The sequence below is a fragment of the Etheostoma spectabile genome, chromosome 7 (assembly GCF_008692095.1).
Source record: "Etheostoma spectabile isolate EspeVRDwgs_2016 chromosome 7, UIUC_Espe_1.0, whole genome shotgun sequence".
In the NCBI taxonomy this organism is placed as follows: domain Eukaryota; kingdom Metazoa; phylum Chordata; class Actinopteri; order Perciformes; family Percidae; genus Etheostoma; species Etheostoma spectabile.
Window position 1 is genome coordinate 2272185 of NC_045739.1, and position 19270 is coordinate 2291454.

Sequence of the window (19270 nt, forward strand, 5' to 3'; positions counted from 1 at the left end):
ACAATTGTCAGTCTACACTAGAAGCATACTTGTTTCCTAGCAAAGTGCCTGTGTCTAATAGAGGCAGCCTCCAACAAATTTGTACAAATATTCCAACATGAACGGGAAGGCCGCTTCATCAGTGGGCTGTGTTGATAAACAATGGTAGTCTCTATTAGCAGACCCTCCTGTCGAGGAAGTGCATGTCGGCCCCACCGAACCAAGGGAGGAGGGAAAGCAGAGAGTAAAGGAGAGACAAGAGAAAGAAAAAGAAAGACGGACAGAAGAAAGAAAAGGAAAAAAGAAAGTAAATGAAAGAAAAAGAGAGGTGAAAGAGTGAAAACTGGGGTTGTTTTCAGAAAGGTCAGCCTGATTGTCTCTGCCCAAATATGCTGGCCTTTTCAAAATTAACTTGGCAAAGGCGATATTTTCCACAAAGCCGGCATCATGAATCAAAGAAGCATCTATAGTTCATCCCTGAAAGCAAAGCAACATCCCTCCCTGTGTGCTCCACTCTCTCCACTGACACTACACCCTCCCGCATAGAGCTGACATCTTCAGTAATTATGTAATTAACATCATGGCAGGCCTAATTCCAGAGATAGTACGTTATAATTGCATTCAGACGTTCATTAGTTAGGCCAAACATTCAATACACTGTGCGCAGGTGCGGCAGGTGGCCAAAGGCTACTTGCTTTTTGGAACGCAATTGTGGTGTCAATGAATTGATTGGTTTCTGCTTGATATCGCTGACAGGACAGGTTTTTGTAATTTACCAATAATTACCCTCACTCTCTGATACAATAAAAAGTCACTGGTCTCTGCTAAGATAAACCAATCAGAGTGTATGTTCCTTCTGCTGCCTGCCTCATGGTTTGCTTGTCTGGTGTGAATAATGTTCAACGGGCTGTGTTAGACTGTATTAGAGAAAAAAAAACGAAACACATGTCACAGAAGAACAGGACATTTTGTCTTCCTCGTGCAGGTGTAATACTGTATTAAATGATAATAAAACAGTAATTACCTGAGTGATAAAGGCATGTTAGGAAGACCAGCAATACATGTGCTGTTCAACATGATGTATTACATTAGTCACTGCAGCAGTATGTCTTTGTGAGCTGTTTTTAATGGGTTTTTTTAAACAGTGAGAGCCAGTAATCTACACAACAGATCATAAATGGATAGCTTCTGACTGTAGCAAATACGTTGTTGGGTTTTAGACTTTTAATGGGTAAGATAGCCAACAGGGGAAAGAAATTCTACGAGCATTATCCTTTAACTTATGACTGCATCGAAGCAATTCACACTGGGTGCAGCATAATTCAAATGAATTTGGTCCTGGTCTGATATCTTGTAATGAAACACTTTTCTTGTGATTAGTAGATGGATAGTATCACACCATTATGATGTTACAGTCTGGTTAGGCAGGCAGACAATTTGGTCCCAGTAACACCAGATCTTTCCCGGTCCCTGTGATGATTTCTTCAATTAAGCCTTCCTGGCAGAGGAGGCCAAATGCTTAACTAGGCAGAATTGGAGCTGCCACTAGCTAGAGGTAGCAATGGGCTCCACTTCAACAGCTCATTCATCAGCCCCAGTGCTACCACTGGGCCACCTGTTCTGACACCACACAGGGATGGAGTCATTTGCATTCTGCTCCGACCGTCCTCTTTCCCTCTCCTCACTTTCTTCCCTCCTTCTCTTTCTCTCTTACTCTGCCTATACAACTTGAACGTTCCTCAGTGGCAGCTCTGGCAGATAATTGAATATAGGGTTTGATTTAGTTTCAAATCAATTTGGGAAGGGGCTTTTCATTCATTATGCTGCTTGGCTTTGGTGCTATGTCTAAAATCCCTCAAACTTTGGCAGGGGCTAGAACATTGTCGATTCAAAGTAAAATTAAGCAGCCCTGAGTAGGACTGACAGGCAAGTAGAACATGATGGGACAGGGAGGGTCTATTGTCTAGGGAATGGCTGGACTCCTCTCCTCTCCTTTCCTCTCTTTTCTTTCCTTTCCTTTCCTTTCCTTTCCTCTCCTGGGGAGTCTCTCTCCTCTGTGCTCTTTGTCACCACCAGGTGCTGCTGTGAAATAAGGAGAGAGGCGTCGACAGGAGGCAGCCATGCACATAGCTTGACATTTTAGCCAGCTCCCTGCAGACACATATGGCAAGTGTGTAGGGGGATGCGTGTGTGCCCTTATGTGTTACAATTTGTTTTCATGAGCATGCATGTATGTGTTTGGATGCCTGTGTTTTTGGTTAGACATAGGAGTCACTGTGTGTGCATGTATTTGGTTGTGTTTATCTAAATGCTCCCATTGCCTACAACTTGTCCTGTCTCTAATTATCTAATCTATTCTTTTTGTTGATGGCATCCACCAAGGCTGACATATTGATCACAGATTGTTATACATCAATACAATGCATTATACAATATGTTACACTGCATAATAGAACATTATACCACCCTGTATTTGAAAACAACATGGTGCTATTGGGAAGAAATATGGAAGTGCTTCAGCAGAGCACATTCACTAAGCACTTTCCTGGGTGTAAGAGGACTCTTTAACACGGACTGGAGGGTTGAATAGCAGCTTTAAATAAAGAAAAAGGATAACATTGTCGAGTGAACAACTGCGAGAGCGCCTTAACTGAGAGGGATGCACAAACAGACACTTGGCATCACAGCCACTGTTGGGGACATCAGTGGCAGAGATCACTGCAGGTTTTCTCCACTTTAAAAGCAATTTCTCCCCCCCCCCCCATCCTCCAACTCCCTTATCTTCTTGTGTGCTCGACTAAATTGTCATCCGACTGACTTGAGGCTGTGTTAGATAGTTAAAGCCCCCGAATATGGTAATCTGTGGGCTGCTCTGACCTTGGGAGAGTGTGTTTGCAGGGTGTCAGACCCCCTAATTCATCAGAGACAGGCCATTAGCTAGCTATCCAGCCACACAAACACACAATGGAACAGGAAGGAAAGTTCTCAGGGAAACAGCAGCAGCCCCGGTTCCTGAGATATCATTAGTTACTGCCTTTCAAAACTGCTGAATTGGGACACTTACCTGACTTGCCCCATTTTTTGCACCACAAGAGCCAAGATGTTGATGAATGGTTGTGAGAAACTGTCACTACCAGAAAATGGAGCGAATAGGGTTAAGGACACATCCCGGCCCAACTCTTCGACAGTATGGACTAATGTAGGAACACAGATGATACGTAAACTAAACCCTAGCATTTTTCAAATTTACATTGCTAAATAAATAGCAGAGTCAAATAAAAGCACAGAATCTGCAGTATCTAAGCACCGTTACATTCTGAATTGCTCTTTGAAGGATTATTGAATGAAGGACAAGGTATGCAAATTGAGCATTTTCAAACAATTTCAAAAATGGTGAAGGGTTGCCGCGTGAGGTCAGTGGTTGTGAACAGCCTCATATATCTAGATGCCAAGTTAGATGGAATAGTAATTACCCCTGTGCATCTCTGTGCACAGACACAGTCTCTATCTTGTGAGCGGCAATGATTGACAGCCTCAATAAGAGTCTCGAGCCGCGCCCCCTGCCCTCCGCCTACACGCCCCTGCGACGACTGGTCAAACCCATCGTCTGGTGCACCCCAGGCGGGGCATGGGTGACACCACCCTCTGATAATCCTGCCCATCACATCCATCATGCCACCCTGGTCACCCCATGAGAGGGCACAACCGAGGGAATCTAATCAGGCAGTCTAATTGAGGAGCAGGGCTAGCCAATACCCGAATGGGAGGCTGGCTCTGCCTGGGCAGGCTCGGGGGACGTCAATAACACTCAGCGGGTGTCGATTCATCAGACCTCCTTAATGTCATTAGCCCTGAGAGGCTAGCTTCACCCCTCTCTCTTTTTTGTGCTCCCCCTTCCATCTATCCATCTCATTCTCTCATGCCTAAAACTTTCTCTCACTTTCTGTTGCCTCTTCTCTTCACTGAGTCTCTAAATCTATCCATCTTGCACTCTCATTACCCTCTCCCTCACTAATCTTTCCACAGGCAATATGTTCACCTTGCATAACAAGTTCAGGACTTGCCTGGAGAATGCGTCTGTGTTTGGGAAATTAGCATGTGTACATTCTCACCGCCTCCTTTTCAGTCCTCCCACTCTGCCCCAATATGTTCTTCTTCTTTCTGTCCAACAACATGTGGCGCATATTCCAGCTGTTTATTAAACAATGCCAGAGTTTCCGAGGAGCAGGTGATGCAGTCAATTACTCCACAATTACCTGGGTAATTATGCAAAGGAGGAGAGAGAAGAGCAGTAGCAGAGGGAGGAGGAGGACCTTGGCAGAGGTGGATCGGTTGCGTTGGCAGTGGTTGGGGCCCAGAATGGCAAGAGATTGAGACCTTGAAGTGACAGTGCCAAAGAGAGTGCAGCTATAAAGGACGATGTGCCCCCTCACCTGCCAAAAACATACACTCACACACATAAACAACCACAAAACACAACTTCGAACATTCAGCTTCTGCCCCCATCACACTGACATCCGGATGCCTGTGTGTATGTGGTTTTTCTGAGTGCTCATGCCTGCTGTTTTTGTTTTGGACAATAACTATACAGTTTTTCTGTGTTTTTTTACTCCATGGTTTGCCTCTACTCCCATGACAATTAGGTGTCTTATACCTGAGAGGCCACTAAGAAAGGAGGGGAGGACACAGGAGAAGATAGGAGAACAATGTAAGACAGAAGGTAAGAAAACAACGGGTAAAAGGAGAAACGGTGGTAATAAAAGCAGTCAATGAAACGTGTGGGGAGCAGCATGTAGTCACAGAGTGTTTTACTTATACTGATTAAATAAGTAGAGCTGCTTGTTTCCTTTTCACTTAACACCCTTTTTAACTTATATAAAGACCCGGCATATTTAAAACCATTTTCTTTTCTTTCAAACAACACTGACTACCACTAAGAACCAGTGCTGCTCTGCAATCATCCATGTGGACTGTTTTACACACTGACAACGCAGCTCATGTCAAGCGGGCCTGACAAGCATATCTTGGGGTAAATTCAACCACACTGTGGCTATTCTGAAACAAAAAGTGTCAGATGGAAAAAAGAGTACTTGGCGTATTGCCTGCCATGGGAGCTTTATGCACTCGGATTGAAAATATTTTCAGTGGCAGGGTGAATGGTAAATTGCTTAGTGTCAGCTCATCACTTAAGGAGGATTGTTGGTGACTATAATACTTCCCAGCACATGGCTTTTCCAAATAGTCTCAAGTCAGCCAACCCCTTCTAACTCTCCCCAAGCGTCCTGACGTGATGCTGTGCCTGGAGTCCTGTCTGTGGACACTAAGTTTTCAGTTAGGACTCTCCAAACTCATCCCTTTGGCTCACATTCATCTCTGCGTTGCAGATTAATTTATAAATCCCCCATCAAGAGGGAGGTCAACTGACCAGCCAAAGTAAACATGACCACAATTTACTGAGTCACAATTAAAGAGAAAGTATGGCAGAGAGTACGTGTTTTTACAGCAGATGAGATGCCGAGCATTTTGTGATCTGAAAAAAAAGCACAACCCTTTTCCTGATAAAGTCTTTAAAAAAGCAAACACATTTGTCCTTCAGTTTGGGCACCTGTCTGTCTGTCTGTATCTATAAGGGGCAGAATTAGGTGGTCATATGACCATTCTGTGTTAGTGAAGATGGGCATGAGGGAATTACCTCACAGCTCCGTATCTCAAATCTGTGGGATTAAGCTCCATTAAACATGGAGCGCCGCCGAGCTTTATCTCGGGATTTCACTCTGAGACAGAGCAGAGCGCACGAGGAGGAGGGAGTCGGGAGGGAGAAATAGCGATGAAACGTCCTTCACCTTTATCGACCAAATTATATGAAAAAAGAGAGGTGAGGAAAAATTGCTTGCCTGTTCCACAGTACAATGGTGGAGGAGAGCTTGGCCATTTTACACTTGTGTGCGTAGCATGCTTAAACACCCAGACAGCCACTCCAGCACAGGCCACTACCTATGTAGCTGGTCCTGGCATACACACATATTCTGTAAAAAAATAGACCTTTCCCTAGGCACGCTGGTCACTTAATGAGACACGACCACTTCTGAGACTCTGCACTCCACTGCAGTAGACAATAACACTTTTTACACATAGACACAAGCAACTAAATTTGCTCATGCACAATCAAACAAGCTCTTTAAGACTGGTTTAACGAGTAAAGCAAGATTAATTATTTGTTTAGTGCATTACTTTTTAACAGATAAAACTGCACACTCAAAATTTGACTATTACATTTTGAAATGCACTTTAAGAGTGTCCTATTAAATAAGTGTAGGTCAACGCTTTGTTGAAGTGAAATTAGAGTATCCTTAAATTTCTTAGGAAAGGATGCCCATAGCTTGTACATGACTCAATTTGAATAATCAATAAGTCATACCTACACATTAGCACATTATCTACGTGTATCTATGTTTCAGTTTTTTTTGGCCAGCTCTTCACTTAATACATTAACTGTACAGCCTGAGAAAAAAAAGGAGCATGCTGGGAGTCGGGGTGGTCCAGTGATGAACACCTTCTGTGTCCTCCTTTCTCTCTCTCTCTCTCTCTCTCTCTCTCTCTCTCTCTCTCTCTCTCTTCCTCCTCTGGGCAGTTATTGATCTGATCTCCTCCTCTCTCAACTGGAGCCATGATTCATGTTGTTCCGACTGGCCCTCACTCACCACACACAGACACAGCTCAGTCATGCCCTCCCCTATCTATCTGTCCATCTGTCTCTGCCTGCTCTTCCTCTCTCAGCCCTCAGGCAAAACATCTTCTTGCTGTCCACATAGGACCACTATGGCCCGGTTTGCTCCTGTGTGTGATTATTATCATTACTATCATTATTTCTATTATTGTTGTTATTAGTCCCATGTATAGACATCTTGTTATTCCATTAGAGTTCTATCGTAAATCATCTTGCAGGATTCTATCATTTGAATAAACATGAAAAGGCAACTGTCTTGTTCTTGCTTTCTATCAGCTTCACATGTAATGGATGATGAAAATAAATTACCAGAATATAACCAGTGTGTATGTATATATATATATATATATATATATATATATATATATATATATATATATATATATATATATATACTATACCAGACTACATCTAGCTGAATGGACTGTATATTTGCGCATTTAAATCATATTTCAATGTTTGCATGAAGGCTCTACATGGCCACCTTTGATACTGATTAGGTGAAAAGGCCTTTCTTATCCTACTAGAGAATCAAAGGACAGGTTCCATCAATTGTTTGTGTGTGTGCTATTTTTGAAAATATATACCATTTCCCTGTTTATTCAGGATTCATCTCTGAAAGTGTTCCAGTCTATTCAATTGCCGAATGTTCATTTTCTGAAGAAAAGAAAGCTAGAGACAGAGAGGAGAGAGAGACAGAGATGTGTATAGGCCTCGCAGCTGCAGGAGCACATAAAAGCCCGGCTTCAGCCAAGGCCCCTGCTCCAATGTGTAGAAATTAATTGAGTGAAAAAAATCTGCTGTTTAAGGTTGAAGTGGGTTATGGGAGGCAGTGTAACAATTGTTTTCTGTTTGCCAGGGGCTATATATCGTTCATTCTGGCTTTCTCTCTCCTCTCCGCTCAGCACTCGCCTCTCCCTCCCTCCCCAACCCTCCCTCCTCCCTTACCATCCATCCACATTCTAAGCCTCTCTTGCTCCCTCCTCTTCTTTTCGTCTTTTATTTTCCACAGTCCACCGTCTTTTTGATTAATATTTATCTCTCCCATTTCCAACTATCACATAGGAGTTTATTTTTGTTATCTTAAAATGTAACTTTATAGCAATAATAGGCTCCATTTATAAATTTATAAATTATTATATTGGCTCATGTGTACATTCAGTGAAGAAATTCACTCACCTATACGTACATTCATACATACATACAATAACGTGTTTTATTCCCTGAGATTTTTTAAGTGAAACTGAACAAATGAACATAGATGCAATCATGTGTGAGTATGCGTGAGTGTCAGTGCAGCTGTCTACATGCATGCATCATAATATAGTGACAGTGACATTAACAGGGGACCGGTGTCGACACACAATGCAGAACAAGCTTAGCACCCCCTTGGGCTTAAACAAATGACTCATTCTCTTTCCACATTTCAATGTGCAATAGAAATCTGTTGTTGCCTTTCATTTCAGCACTATCAACAACAAAAATACATATCAAAACAACAACAGACAAACTACAAAAAAACAACAGACACAGCATTAAAAATCAACAGAAGCTAAAGAAAAAAGCAGTGACAATGATGCATGTGGTGCAGAGGACATAGAATAAAACATCTATTCAGATTACTTTGAAAAGAACAAGCTTAACACTGATGTAACAGCTAGGAATGGAGTCAGAGAGAGTGTGGAATGCAATACAATTTAAAGAAGAGATGGTGGGAAGAAGAGAAATATAAGGCATGAAGACACACCCTGATAACTAACAAAATGTGTGCATTCATAAAGGGACTCTTATCTGCATTCATTTTTCCTCTGATGCCCAAAGCAGAAGGGTTAAACCTGTTTCCTGTGTTAAACTCCTCTTTAGCACCTTTTTATGTAAAATATCAAACCTTTCAATAACACTCTGAGGAAAGCACAGTTGCTCACCCTGTATAATTCTATACAAATACTTAACCATTCTCTTTGAACTGTGCCGCTCCACTCATTATACCTCCTTTGAAGAGTGGATGTTGGAGCAATGCTACATTTTGATTTTGCAGTTTTTAAATGTAACACAGCAGCAACATCTAAACCTATGTGTTGCTGGTTAATAATACATAGGCCATGTGCAGAAGCCAGCAGAATAAATAGCCAAGCAAGACGAAAGATAAAGGTTGCCGATGAGCGAGACGCTTGAGTTTAACAAATTCATCTCACTGCAAACGTCAATATACAAATATTTTTGCAGATGAGGCAGAAAAGCTCCTGTGGATCTGTGGGGCCAGCTGTACTGCCTTTTTGAGTAAAGAGGAGATAATGTCACTGGATGATTCCTCCTCAGAGCCCTTGCACCTCCGTGTATAGTAGTATCCTAAACACCGGTGCTGCGCTCCCTATCTAAAGGATATTAAAGGAACCAAGTGTTCCAGAGCCAGCAGGGGAAAGAAGAGATGGTTCTGCCAAGGCTTTAAAGCATACAAAAAAAACTGCTGCTCTTGACATAGAGGTCTGCCTTTGTTAAAGGAATGGCCTCATATTAACGGAGACCAGTGGGGTAAGCTGCTTTTTAAAAGGGAAGAAGCAGATAGAGGTAACAAAGAGAGAGAGAAGAAAGTGAACAAGATAAAGACAGATGGGAAGAAAGAGAAAGTCACACGTTCAGTAAAAGGCATATCCTAAAGAGATATCTGAGGCATTTCTAACCATTTATATAATGCATTTTACAGGTTTTCAGGAATAGAAAACCACTTTTTGATTCTAGTCAAATCTTCAGCTCACCCTCTCCGGGAACCATCACCTGATCGTGGTGGAGAGGTTTGTGAGTCCCTATGAATCTGAGGGCTGTGCTATATGGAGCTTGGTGCTACTGGTAGGGTTTCCCATGTCAAAGTGGTTTCAAGTGAGGGGCCAGACAAAGAATGAATCATAAACCCCTATGAGTCATTGAGGAAAAGGTGAAGTTACCCTGCCTGGAGGAAGCCCACAGTGGCAAAGCCCCCGGGATTGATGAAATCTGTCCAGAAATGCTGAAAGGAGGGTCTGTCTTGGATGGCACGCCTCTTCAACATTGCGTGGAAAACGCCTAAGGAGTGGCAGACCGTTGTGGGAGTATGGGGTGAGGGGTCCCTTCTCAGGGCCATCCAATCTCTGTATGACCAAAGCGAGAGCTGTGTCCGGGTTCTCAGCAGTCAGTCGGACTGGTTTCAGGTGACAGTTGGCCTCCGCCAGGGCTGCGCTTTCTCACCAATCCTGTTTGTAATATTTATGGACAGGATATCGAGGCGGAGTTGGGATCAGGAGGGGTTTCAGTTTGGTGGGCTGGGGATCTCATTGTTGTACTTTGCAGATGATGTGGTCCTGATGGTATCATCGGCCTGCGACCAAGTGTGAAGCGGCTGGGATGAGGATCAGCACTTCTAAAAAAACAATTGAGTTCCTACTGCAAGTAGATTTCACTGATGTTGAATCTACTTGCCTCTCCTTTGAACTTCCACCTTTTCCACCCTCAAGTGAATCAACTGAGTCTAGCAATGGTTTGAGTTCAGACCGGAGTGGGACTTTCAGTAGATAACAATGCACACTGTATCGCTTGGTGGTGGTAATTTCTGGCCTGGATGTGAGAAATGGTAGAAGGGAGAAGCCTTGCTGAAGGTTGCTCTTTAACATAAACCCCAGGCCCCGTGTTGTCCAGAGATCTGTGTTTCGCTTACAAGACCAAACAAAGGGAGAATTCACAGACCCAGAGCAAACCACAGTTTCATGCAAAGCCTGCTCACTGCCTACAGTGCTCTGTTTTCTTCAGCCTCTCTACAAACCTATGCCCCCTACATACACATGCATATCTGGAGTTGGTACAGCTCTGCTGCTCCCATGGGGGATACATACATTAAACGCTGACAAACTCACTTGATTTGGCGCACCAACAGTGTTAATAAGGATAATGAGTGACATACAAAGCACTGGGAAGCATCCCTGTTTCTGAATTGGTTTTTACCACAGTTGCAATGAAGAAGGTGTGGGTAGCTGCTGGACAGGTCTCCATTTTTCAATGGAGCCCAGGAGGGAGGTCAGGAGCTGCAGTGGTGAGAGGGAAGAGCCTCAATAAAGCCAGTCTTTAAATGGAAGTCAAATTCTTCAAGCTTTGCTGCAAATTAAAATATTTCTCAGGCCGCATTCTTGGGAACATTTCCTCCTAACCCTTCACAAGAATGGGACCCAATGGAGATGCCTCATTGTGACAACACTAGAACATGTGGGCACTAGTGGTAAATTGAATTAGGGAAGCTGTCGATAATGCACAGCTTTGCGACAGGCCCTCTTTACAGCAACCTTTCCAAAATTAGCCCCTCATATCCTGTTGCTGGATTGAAACGGTGATAGCGGGGTCAGCATGAAAGGCAGACTGAGGACTTAACTGCTGCTGGGTGATTTGGCAATTGTAAGAAGTAAGAGGGGAAAAGTAATTACTGTGGTCTTAAAGGAAAACCATGGGTAAAGTGGACGCTCCCAATGCTGGGAGTAAGGCGTTCATGTGGGAAGGCTTTGGTTCAGTCGCTAATAACAACATAACAACCCCCATTAAGCCATTATGCTGGAGAGGGGATTACTGATTTAATCTACTGTGCTGCATAAAAAAAAGATCACACAATAACTAAAATGGATAGCCTACCTCCTATGCATGGCATCATTTAAAGCTAAATGCTGCAATTTTCAATAAAGGCCTTAGTAATAATTCCATTTGTATCCACTCTATTCTCTCTTCCCTAGTTTATTGTTCACTTTGCATTAGCGTGAATAAATAGACATAAGACATGTGGTAACAAAACCATACACCTGTGCCTATGCAACTGCTTATTGACTATTACTCTACTACTGCACTTGTATGTGAGAACAAGTTAGGTTTTATAACCATGGTAACTGTTCTTTGAAATATCACACACAGATTGGTCTTAACTCCCCACAATCAGGTAATTCAAAAATAAAGAGCTATCTGCGTGAGCTCCAAGGCAAAGAATAAAAGTGAATGACAAAGCAGGCTTCCAGGGGAAGAGAGAAGGCAAAGGAAACTGTAATCGATTTACTGTCTTTACAGAGAAGGTAGCTGACTGTTGTCTGAAAGACAGCCTGTAAGTTTGAATAAAAATGGAAAATACAAACTTTCTTGCTTCAGGCATTGCTTGTATCAGGAATATGATCTTAATTTCACAGTTGACTTGGAGCAGGGGCATGAGGGAGAGAATGCACAGTGTCACCTCCTCTCAGAAACAGGGGTTTGTTTAGTGCCCCCTCACATCTGGCCTAACAATCTGGTGATATCAGCCACTGCATCAGTAAATCAGTGCTACTACCACTGCTACTGAAAACACAAACAGCCACCCAAAGCAACTCTATTTCATGTAGATATGCCACTGACTTGTGGAAAGTGTGGAATGTGATGTTTTCCCCATCTTGTTTTAACTAGCAGACAAAAGTACAAGTATAGAAAGGGCTATACTAATAGTAAAAAAGAGGAGTTAAATATTGAAGGTAATGTGATATTGAAAGCCAATGCAGTGTAGCATCCAGCGCGCATCCACTAGCATCCACTCCATTACAACATTAGCAACTAATGTTTTGACATTTGTCTTCATTATTATCAATGAACAGAGGCGATTGAGCCACCAGCATGCTCCATTACCTTCCTCCATTGCACAGTTGCCCAGTTGAAATCACACATTAGGGTGGATCCAACATGAAATGACAAGTTACGGGGGCTAAAGACGCACCAGCTGATAATTTAGGTGGTGAAGGGTGAGAGGGCTGGGTGAAGGGATGGTGGGGTGGAGCTGAGGCAGGAATGGGACGTAGGGAATTGGTAGAGAACTGTATTGGCATTAAAATCTAGTAAGCATGGGGGCGCAGAGCAGCACAACACACCTTAAGAGGAGAAGCTCATTTCAATCGGTATAATTAGCCTGTGGTAATGAAATAAGTCAGAGGCACTGCCACCTTCACTTAAGAGAAAATCGATCTGCATTTTAGGGAGTTTATTAAAGCTTAGGAATAATGGGGAGAAAGAAGAAGGGGTGGAGGAGATGGGGGGGTTAAGCCGACATTAACAGCTAATCAGATAAGAACAGGTGCTAGGGTTGGGGAAGAGGCTTGACAAGAAGCAAAACAGAGATCAGATTGAGTTTGTTAAAGCAGATGTGTTTGAGGTCTCTGCTATTTCACGACAAGAAGCCAGGGGATGCTAGAGCTATATGCATACAATGAGACCTACAGCCTGAATTAAGATGACATCACTCTGTGGGAGAATAAAGCCAATCCAAACCTGGTGTAACCGAGGATCCTGACTGATGGACACTGAACATTCTCATTACAGTGGTTGCAAGGATCCCCATGGAAGTTTGGCTATGACCAAGAGCTGGTGAACAACTTGGTAAGAGCCAGGTGTGGTGAGATAACCACTGATGGACACCTCTCCTCAGTTGCCTAAAATGCATGCTGGTTGCTGGGGGTGCCACTTGCTCATTTATCCAGCCGTCTGGCCAACTCACCTGGAGTGATGGAGGAGACGTCAGGAAGGCAGGCTGCTATTTCACGGCCTGTTAAGCGCTAATGCCGCAACATGCCCTGCGCTCCAATTTTAGGGAACAGGGAGCATTACCGTCCAGCTCAAGGTTCTGTCTGTCTGGACAGTGGACTTGGAGGGAGGAGGTGCGGAGGAGAGAAAAGGGCAGCAAGGAGGCAGAGAGGTGGTAGCAGAGCAGGACAATGAAAAACCTAGCAAAATAATTAAAAAATGGGGGGAAATGAAAGACAGAGAAAAAGTGGTGGAAGAGAGAAAGACATACAGAAGGTAGAGAGAGGCAGGGAGAAAGAAAGAGAGTGGAGCCTTGGTTTACATGGGCTGCTGAGCCAGCACTGCGTAGCAAACAGGACAGCAGCAGCAGCACACGCTGACATCTACTCCTGCCACGCTAGGCTGCCTCTTGCAGGCCCCAGAAGGCCCCTCGCTCCCGGTCTCGCAGCCTTTCTCTCGCCGGAGCCACTGAACATCACTGGCCTGAACCACCCACAACATTTGTCCTCTCTGTGCACTAAACCTGGCCCATGTAATAACCACATTGCCTCTATTAAGCACTGGGTGGCTGGGGAATCAGAGCAGCTAGAGCAAAGCAAGAGTGATGTAAAGACTCCCCTGTAAAACAAGTGAGGTTATGCTGAAGTTATGTCAACTCTTTGTGTTCCGCCTTGTAAAAGAATGACATGAATTATGTATTTAAATGGATCTTTCTCTTCTCCATCTAAATAGAGTAGTAAGCAGAAATAGAGTGTTTTATCCTCTCCTGTGGTCTCGTACATTTACTGTACAGATGGCAAAGGCCAAGTCATTTGTATGTACTTACAGTAATCATGACTGTGCATGATGGGTCATGGTTCCCATCATAGTCTGGCTGATCCACAACAGTGATGGATCACTTCTCTCTGTCAGTCTTAAGGGGTGAAGTGTTTAAAGGACATGACTCAGGTCTTCCAAGACTACAGGATGTGGATGTGTACTCACACACAACACAGTCTCAACAGCGTTACTCAGCACACATAATGCATGCACTGTATTTTTATGTACACCATGTGAAATAGCAGTATCCCATGTGGCTTTGCAGCCCTAAGTCAGCCTAACTGTGCTCCCTCCCTCTCTCTCTCTCTCTCTCTCTCTCTCTCTCTCTCTCTCTCTCTCTCTCTCTCTCTCTCTCCTCCCTCTTTCTCTCTCTCTCCCTCCCACTCTAGTTCTCTCTCTACTAAGCTCACCTTCACAACTTGCACTGGCACTGTTGCTCACACAGCAATTAGCTCTGGTAAATTAGACTGGTTACAACATACTGGAGCTCACAAAGCAAAATCACAGGATGGACTGTTACACTCAGTGAACAAGACATATGCACATAAAGTGAATCTGGAGTGCTGCCCTGAATTCAAGAGTCTTTTGTCTTTTATTTCACGTGATTCCTCACCTTTAAGAGCCAATCTTTTCAGCTATGGCTTGGCAGGAAATGTCTAAAATATTATAATATTTATATGTCTTAAATATTATTTTCATAAAGCTGGGACTGGTGGTCACAGAGGTCTGGATATTTTTATACATATAAAGTAACAGTATTTTTCTTCTTGTCCATTGTGACAGCTACAAGATCACAAAAGAACACGCGCTATCACTGGCCAAATGAAATACCAAAGATACAGTGGCTGTGATGTGCCAGTTGAGAGAGTTGCTTTAAAGAAAAACAGCTGCTTTTCTAGAGCATTGACCAGCATTGATGCTGCAAAATAGGACAGTGGCATGCACTACAGCATTCTGTTGGGGGTGCAGTGCTTCCATGTGTGCTGAAGTGGGCCGCAGACAGCAGAAGTAACTGACATCTGTTGCTACTTTAATGTTCTGCTTTAGATATATGGTTATTTATATAGTTTATGCATGATTCAGGCTGGTTTGGGGGAACAGCTGGCTCTTGTAAAAATTGTACAAGCAATTTTTACCAGAGAAGAGCCAACTACTCTTACCATATCATACTCATACCCATTTCAGAAGGGACACTTTAAGGGGACAGAACTAATGGGTCAGTCATCATGCCAGCTAGTTCTGTCAATGGCACCATCGCTTCACAACCACTTTCTGTGCAGGCTAACATGTATTCTGTGAGGATTGACAAAGACAGAGCCTACATTCTAAGCATTTCTGTACAAAGTCAGTATTCACATGTTGATATAACCAAATCAATGCAGAAGAGCTTACTAAACCCTCTGTAATATCAAAAATGTCAGAAACTGGAAAAATATGTAACAGCCCAAAAGGAAGGATGTGTGTACTCCCAACAGGTTATCAGACCACTGCAGGACGAGAGTTGGCACTGAGCTGGGAAGGCGAAGGAAGAGGCCATTTTCTTGGATTGACAAATATCTGAAGGAGTACAAACAGAAAGCAGATCCCCGGTTGGGAGAATGCCTTGTTTGTCTTTGTCACAATGTGTGACCCAGACTCACAGCACCACTCCCTGAGGTGTGTGGTTATGTGTACGGGAATTGTGTAACTGTGTGTGTTTGTGTGTGTACATGTGCACACACACAAATAGGAGACCAATCTCGAACTCTACTCTATCTCGACACTTGGCATCAGTGCTTGTGAAAGACACCAGAAACCCAAACTTTAGCACTACTGAAAGCAAAAGAAGTAAAGGATTCTGGGAATGGGACTTGTCTGGTCTCATATATGGGACTGATTATAAATCAGCCAGGGTGCCAACACTGCATCTCCACCACCTCAGTTTGAGCAAGATTGAGCCTGTGTGAGCCAAGGACAGATACATCTGGGCCTTTTATGGCAGCGGCTGGTATAGGGAGTGACGTGGAGTGAGGTGAGGGAACGTTAGCTCCACAGTACTGCTTTGAGCCAGCAAGATTAATGTAGGCTCTCTGGAGCAAAGGCAACATCCAGAGCCTTAATAAGGTACAAACAATCGGTTCCACTCCACTGGCTTCCCAGGGAAAACTATTGTTGTGCCGCATTGTTTCTTGGTAAGGCTCCTTGGAGACACGGGCCGACTGCAGCATGCGACTGTCTCCATTACAGCCAGGGGAGAGCTCACTGTAGACCTATGTTTGTCTGTGTCATGGTGAAGGCTGGCTCTCGCCTGCTCCATACCAGCCCCCACCTCACCTGTTCCACCCGTTCACTCCCTCTAAATCCAAACTCTTGTAAGCGCACTCACCTCAACTCCCTGCACTTTCAACTTCATGTGATCCTCCCGTGTGGTCTTCCCGTCTTTCCTCTTCTTCCAGCAGTAGCCATCCTTTCTGTACTTCACCTTCTTCCTATTGTACAATATCATCGACCCATTCTGCGGCCTGGATCCGTGGAGAGCGGACAGAGAGAGGGAGAGCAAAAAAGAGAAAGATGAGATGAGAATAATTTTTAGGCAAAGCTACAGCACAGCTCGGGGACTCATTTTGGAGATGTACAAAGAGGCTCGACACGAGTCGGCGCCAGGCAGAAAATGCACCAGTGACTTAGATGACAAGACTTCTTTATGGTGTTTTTCAGCATTGGTATGCACAGTTTGACAATGAACAAAGCACCCTTCAGCATACATTTCTCCCAATGAGAAGTGTGTGAGCTGCAAGCAGCTAAAGTGACACTTCTTCTCACAGAGTAAATTACATGAAGGGCAGTGTATAAGGCAAGCAGCATGGGGGTGTGGGAGAAAGGGGGGCTTCCTTTTCATATCTCTCATTCATCCAACTTAAATGAGTTGTGGTGTTAGAAGTCCCTAGAGGGAAGCAAAGATCCTCCCTCACACTCCATTCATAATTCATTCTCCCTCCACCAGACCACAGCCTGTAGGCTCCTAATGATATAATATAACTATTTGATGATAATCTGCGTTTCCACTTCGATTTGTAACAGAGGCGTTTGGCACTCAGTGTTAAACATTAACAGAAAGTGTAGCATAAAACATTTATGATTTACACAACAATTAGTGAGCAGTTGAACATGTGTATTTGTTTGTATTGTGGAGTCCACATCACATTGCACATCAGTTTTACACACACACACACACACATGCACGCACACACACTAACACACGCACACACACACACGCAGGTTTTCCTCTGTGTTTGGGGTCTCACAGTGAATGAGCCTGCCCAAGCTGCTGCGGAGGCAGTGTTGAGGGGGGCTTAACCAACCAGTCAGCTGGCAAGCCTTGTTAGCCTTGCACTCACTGCACACATGCATAGGCACAACACGCACAAACACAAAACTAGGAACACAAAAATCTAAAAAGACTCACATCATAGCAAAGAACAAACGCTGGGTTGATTTATGTCTTCCCTAACACTATTCAAAATCAGAACAGATGTTTTACATTGTTTTGTTGTTTATTTGAAAGTTTTTTTTCCACAAGGTTTATTTATAATGCTGCATGCATCCTTTTGCAGGGCTGCCTTTGGGGGCCAGGGCGCGTGTTTATCTTGGTATCACTCATCAATCATTTTCCCGGCCGGATCTCAGGGGCCAGTGGAAAGGGAGGAGAAGGGGGAGGTGGGGTCCCTGCAGTCCCCCCTCTGTGGCCCCTGACAGCACCTTCTAATGAGAGACGCCACTCACACACTGACGTGCTCACTTCTTGCTGATCTCCCTTCTTCCCTTTCCTCCTCCCTTTCCCTCTCTACAGTCCTCTCTTCTCGCCGTCAGTCAACTCAAGCTGCGCACCAGGGACTGTCTTTGTCTCCTCCCTCGCTCCGACTCCTCGTCTGCTTTCTCTCTCCCTCTTTCATCTGTCTCAGGATCCCTCACCTCCACTCTCCCACACCTCCCTCTCTCCTGCTGTTTTCTCCTCACTCACTGCCCTCTCTTGTTTGGTACTCAGCATACTTTGCAGAAAACAACTATTAAACAGACACTTTTATTGGTCAGTTTGAAAAGTGGAACTGCTCAACGACTGTGTGGAATATACACAAAGTATAAATTGTGTCCTAGTTTACAGCATCCGTAATGTCACCCATCGCAGAGGCCCGATCATAAATGGCACTCATGAACTAAGAACTTTGCAAATTCCTGCAATCTCAACATGTACTTCAACAGATTTGCATCCCAAATGCCACTTGAAGGACATGCCTACATCAGCACTTGGTATCAATCAAACGGCAGAATGGCCCTCTCTAACAGTGCAATTCTATTATTTGTTTTGATATAATTCTGGGTTTTGTCCTTCAAAAGATACTAGGAGTGTGTGCTTCTTAAAATGTAACTCCGCTTGAGACAAAAAGATAGGCGCAGAGGAGATAAGGCAGAAAATCAAATGACACGGGGCTATCTGATCTCCTCCAGAGCACTGGAAATTGGGGTGAGGCTTCGGTGTCAGAGGCTCCACGCCGTATTTATCGGCTCTGCGCAAAAACGTATTCGCTCAGCTGTTTTTAGGACTGTTAGGTAGATGCTATTTTCAATTCAAGGCACTTTGGACCTGAAAGAGAGAGCCCAGGCACCCACCCTGGAGTAGGTCTGAGGCAGAGGCTAGTCTAATATGCATGCTTTGGCAACATAATGTGTTTCCTATCCTTCCTGCTGTCTCCCTCTCTCTCCCTCCCACTCATCTCCTACCACTGTATACTTAGGCGTTTCAATTAATCTTATCAGAATTATACATATTTATACATGAGGGGAAAAAGCTAACTGCTCTGTTATCAAAGAAGCGTGACAGGAGGCTCTCTGTCTCAGATGCCTAAATGTGGCAGATTAATATGGAAATGCAGGCCTCTGACAAAGTGCACGCAGGCTCCACCGCCGCCTCTCTCCTCTTTGGAGTTTGCAGCGATAATAAGCTTTACCCTCAGGGTGGTGTTAGGCCTTGTCCAGTCCTCTAGGAATCATTCATTTACCCAGGTAATGGCATTCGCTCAATCAGATTTGTTCATTTGAAAAAGTCAGAGGAGGGTGGGGGGTTTATGAGGTGGGTGACGTGTTCAGCATGGGTAACAAAGTCAAAGCAGAGGAGCTCTAGCCCACAGGCAGGCAAAACAGCACTCAAAGGCACAGCTTCACTGT

At 44.0% G+C, this 19270-nt stretch overlaps 1 protein-coding gene across 2 annotated transcripts in view; it reads right to left on the minus strand.

The window, feature by feature from the left end:
- The window catches only part of camta1a (calmodulin binding transcription activator 1a), a 288847-nt gene that overhangs the window by 106718 nt on the left and 162859 nt on the right, over nt 1–19270 (minus strand). For both annotated transcript variants that reach the window (XM_032520276.1, XM_032520277.1), the window contains exon 5: nt 16434–16569. In XM_032520276.1, coding sequence (XP_032376167.1) covers nt 16434–16569 — 136 coding nt within the window. The remainder of the gene's footprint in view (nt 1–16433; nt 16570–19270) is intronic.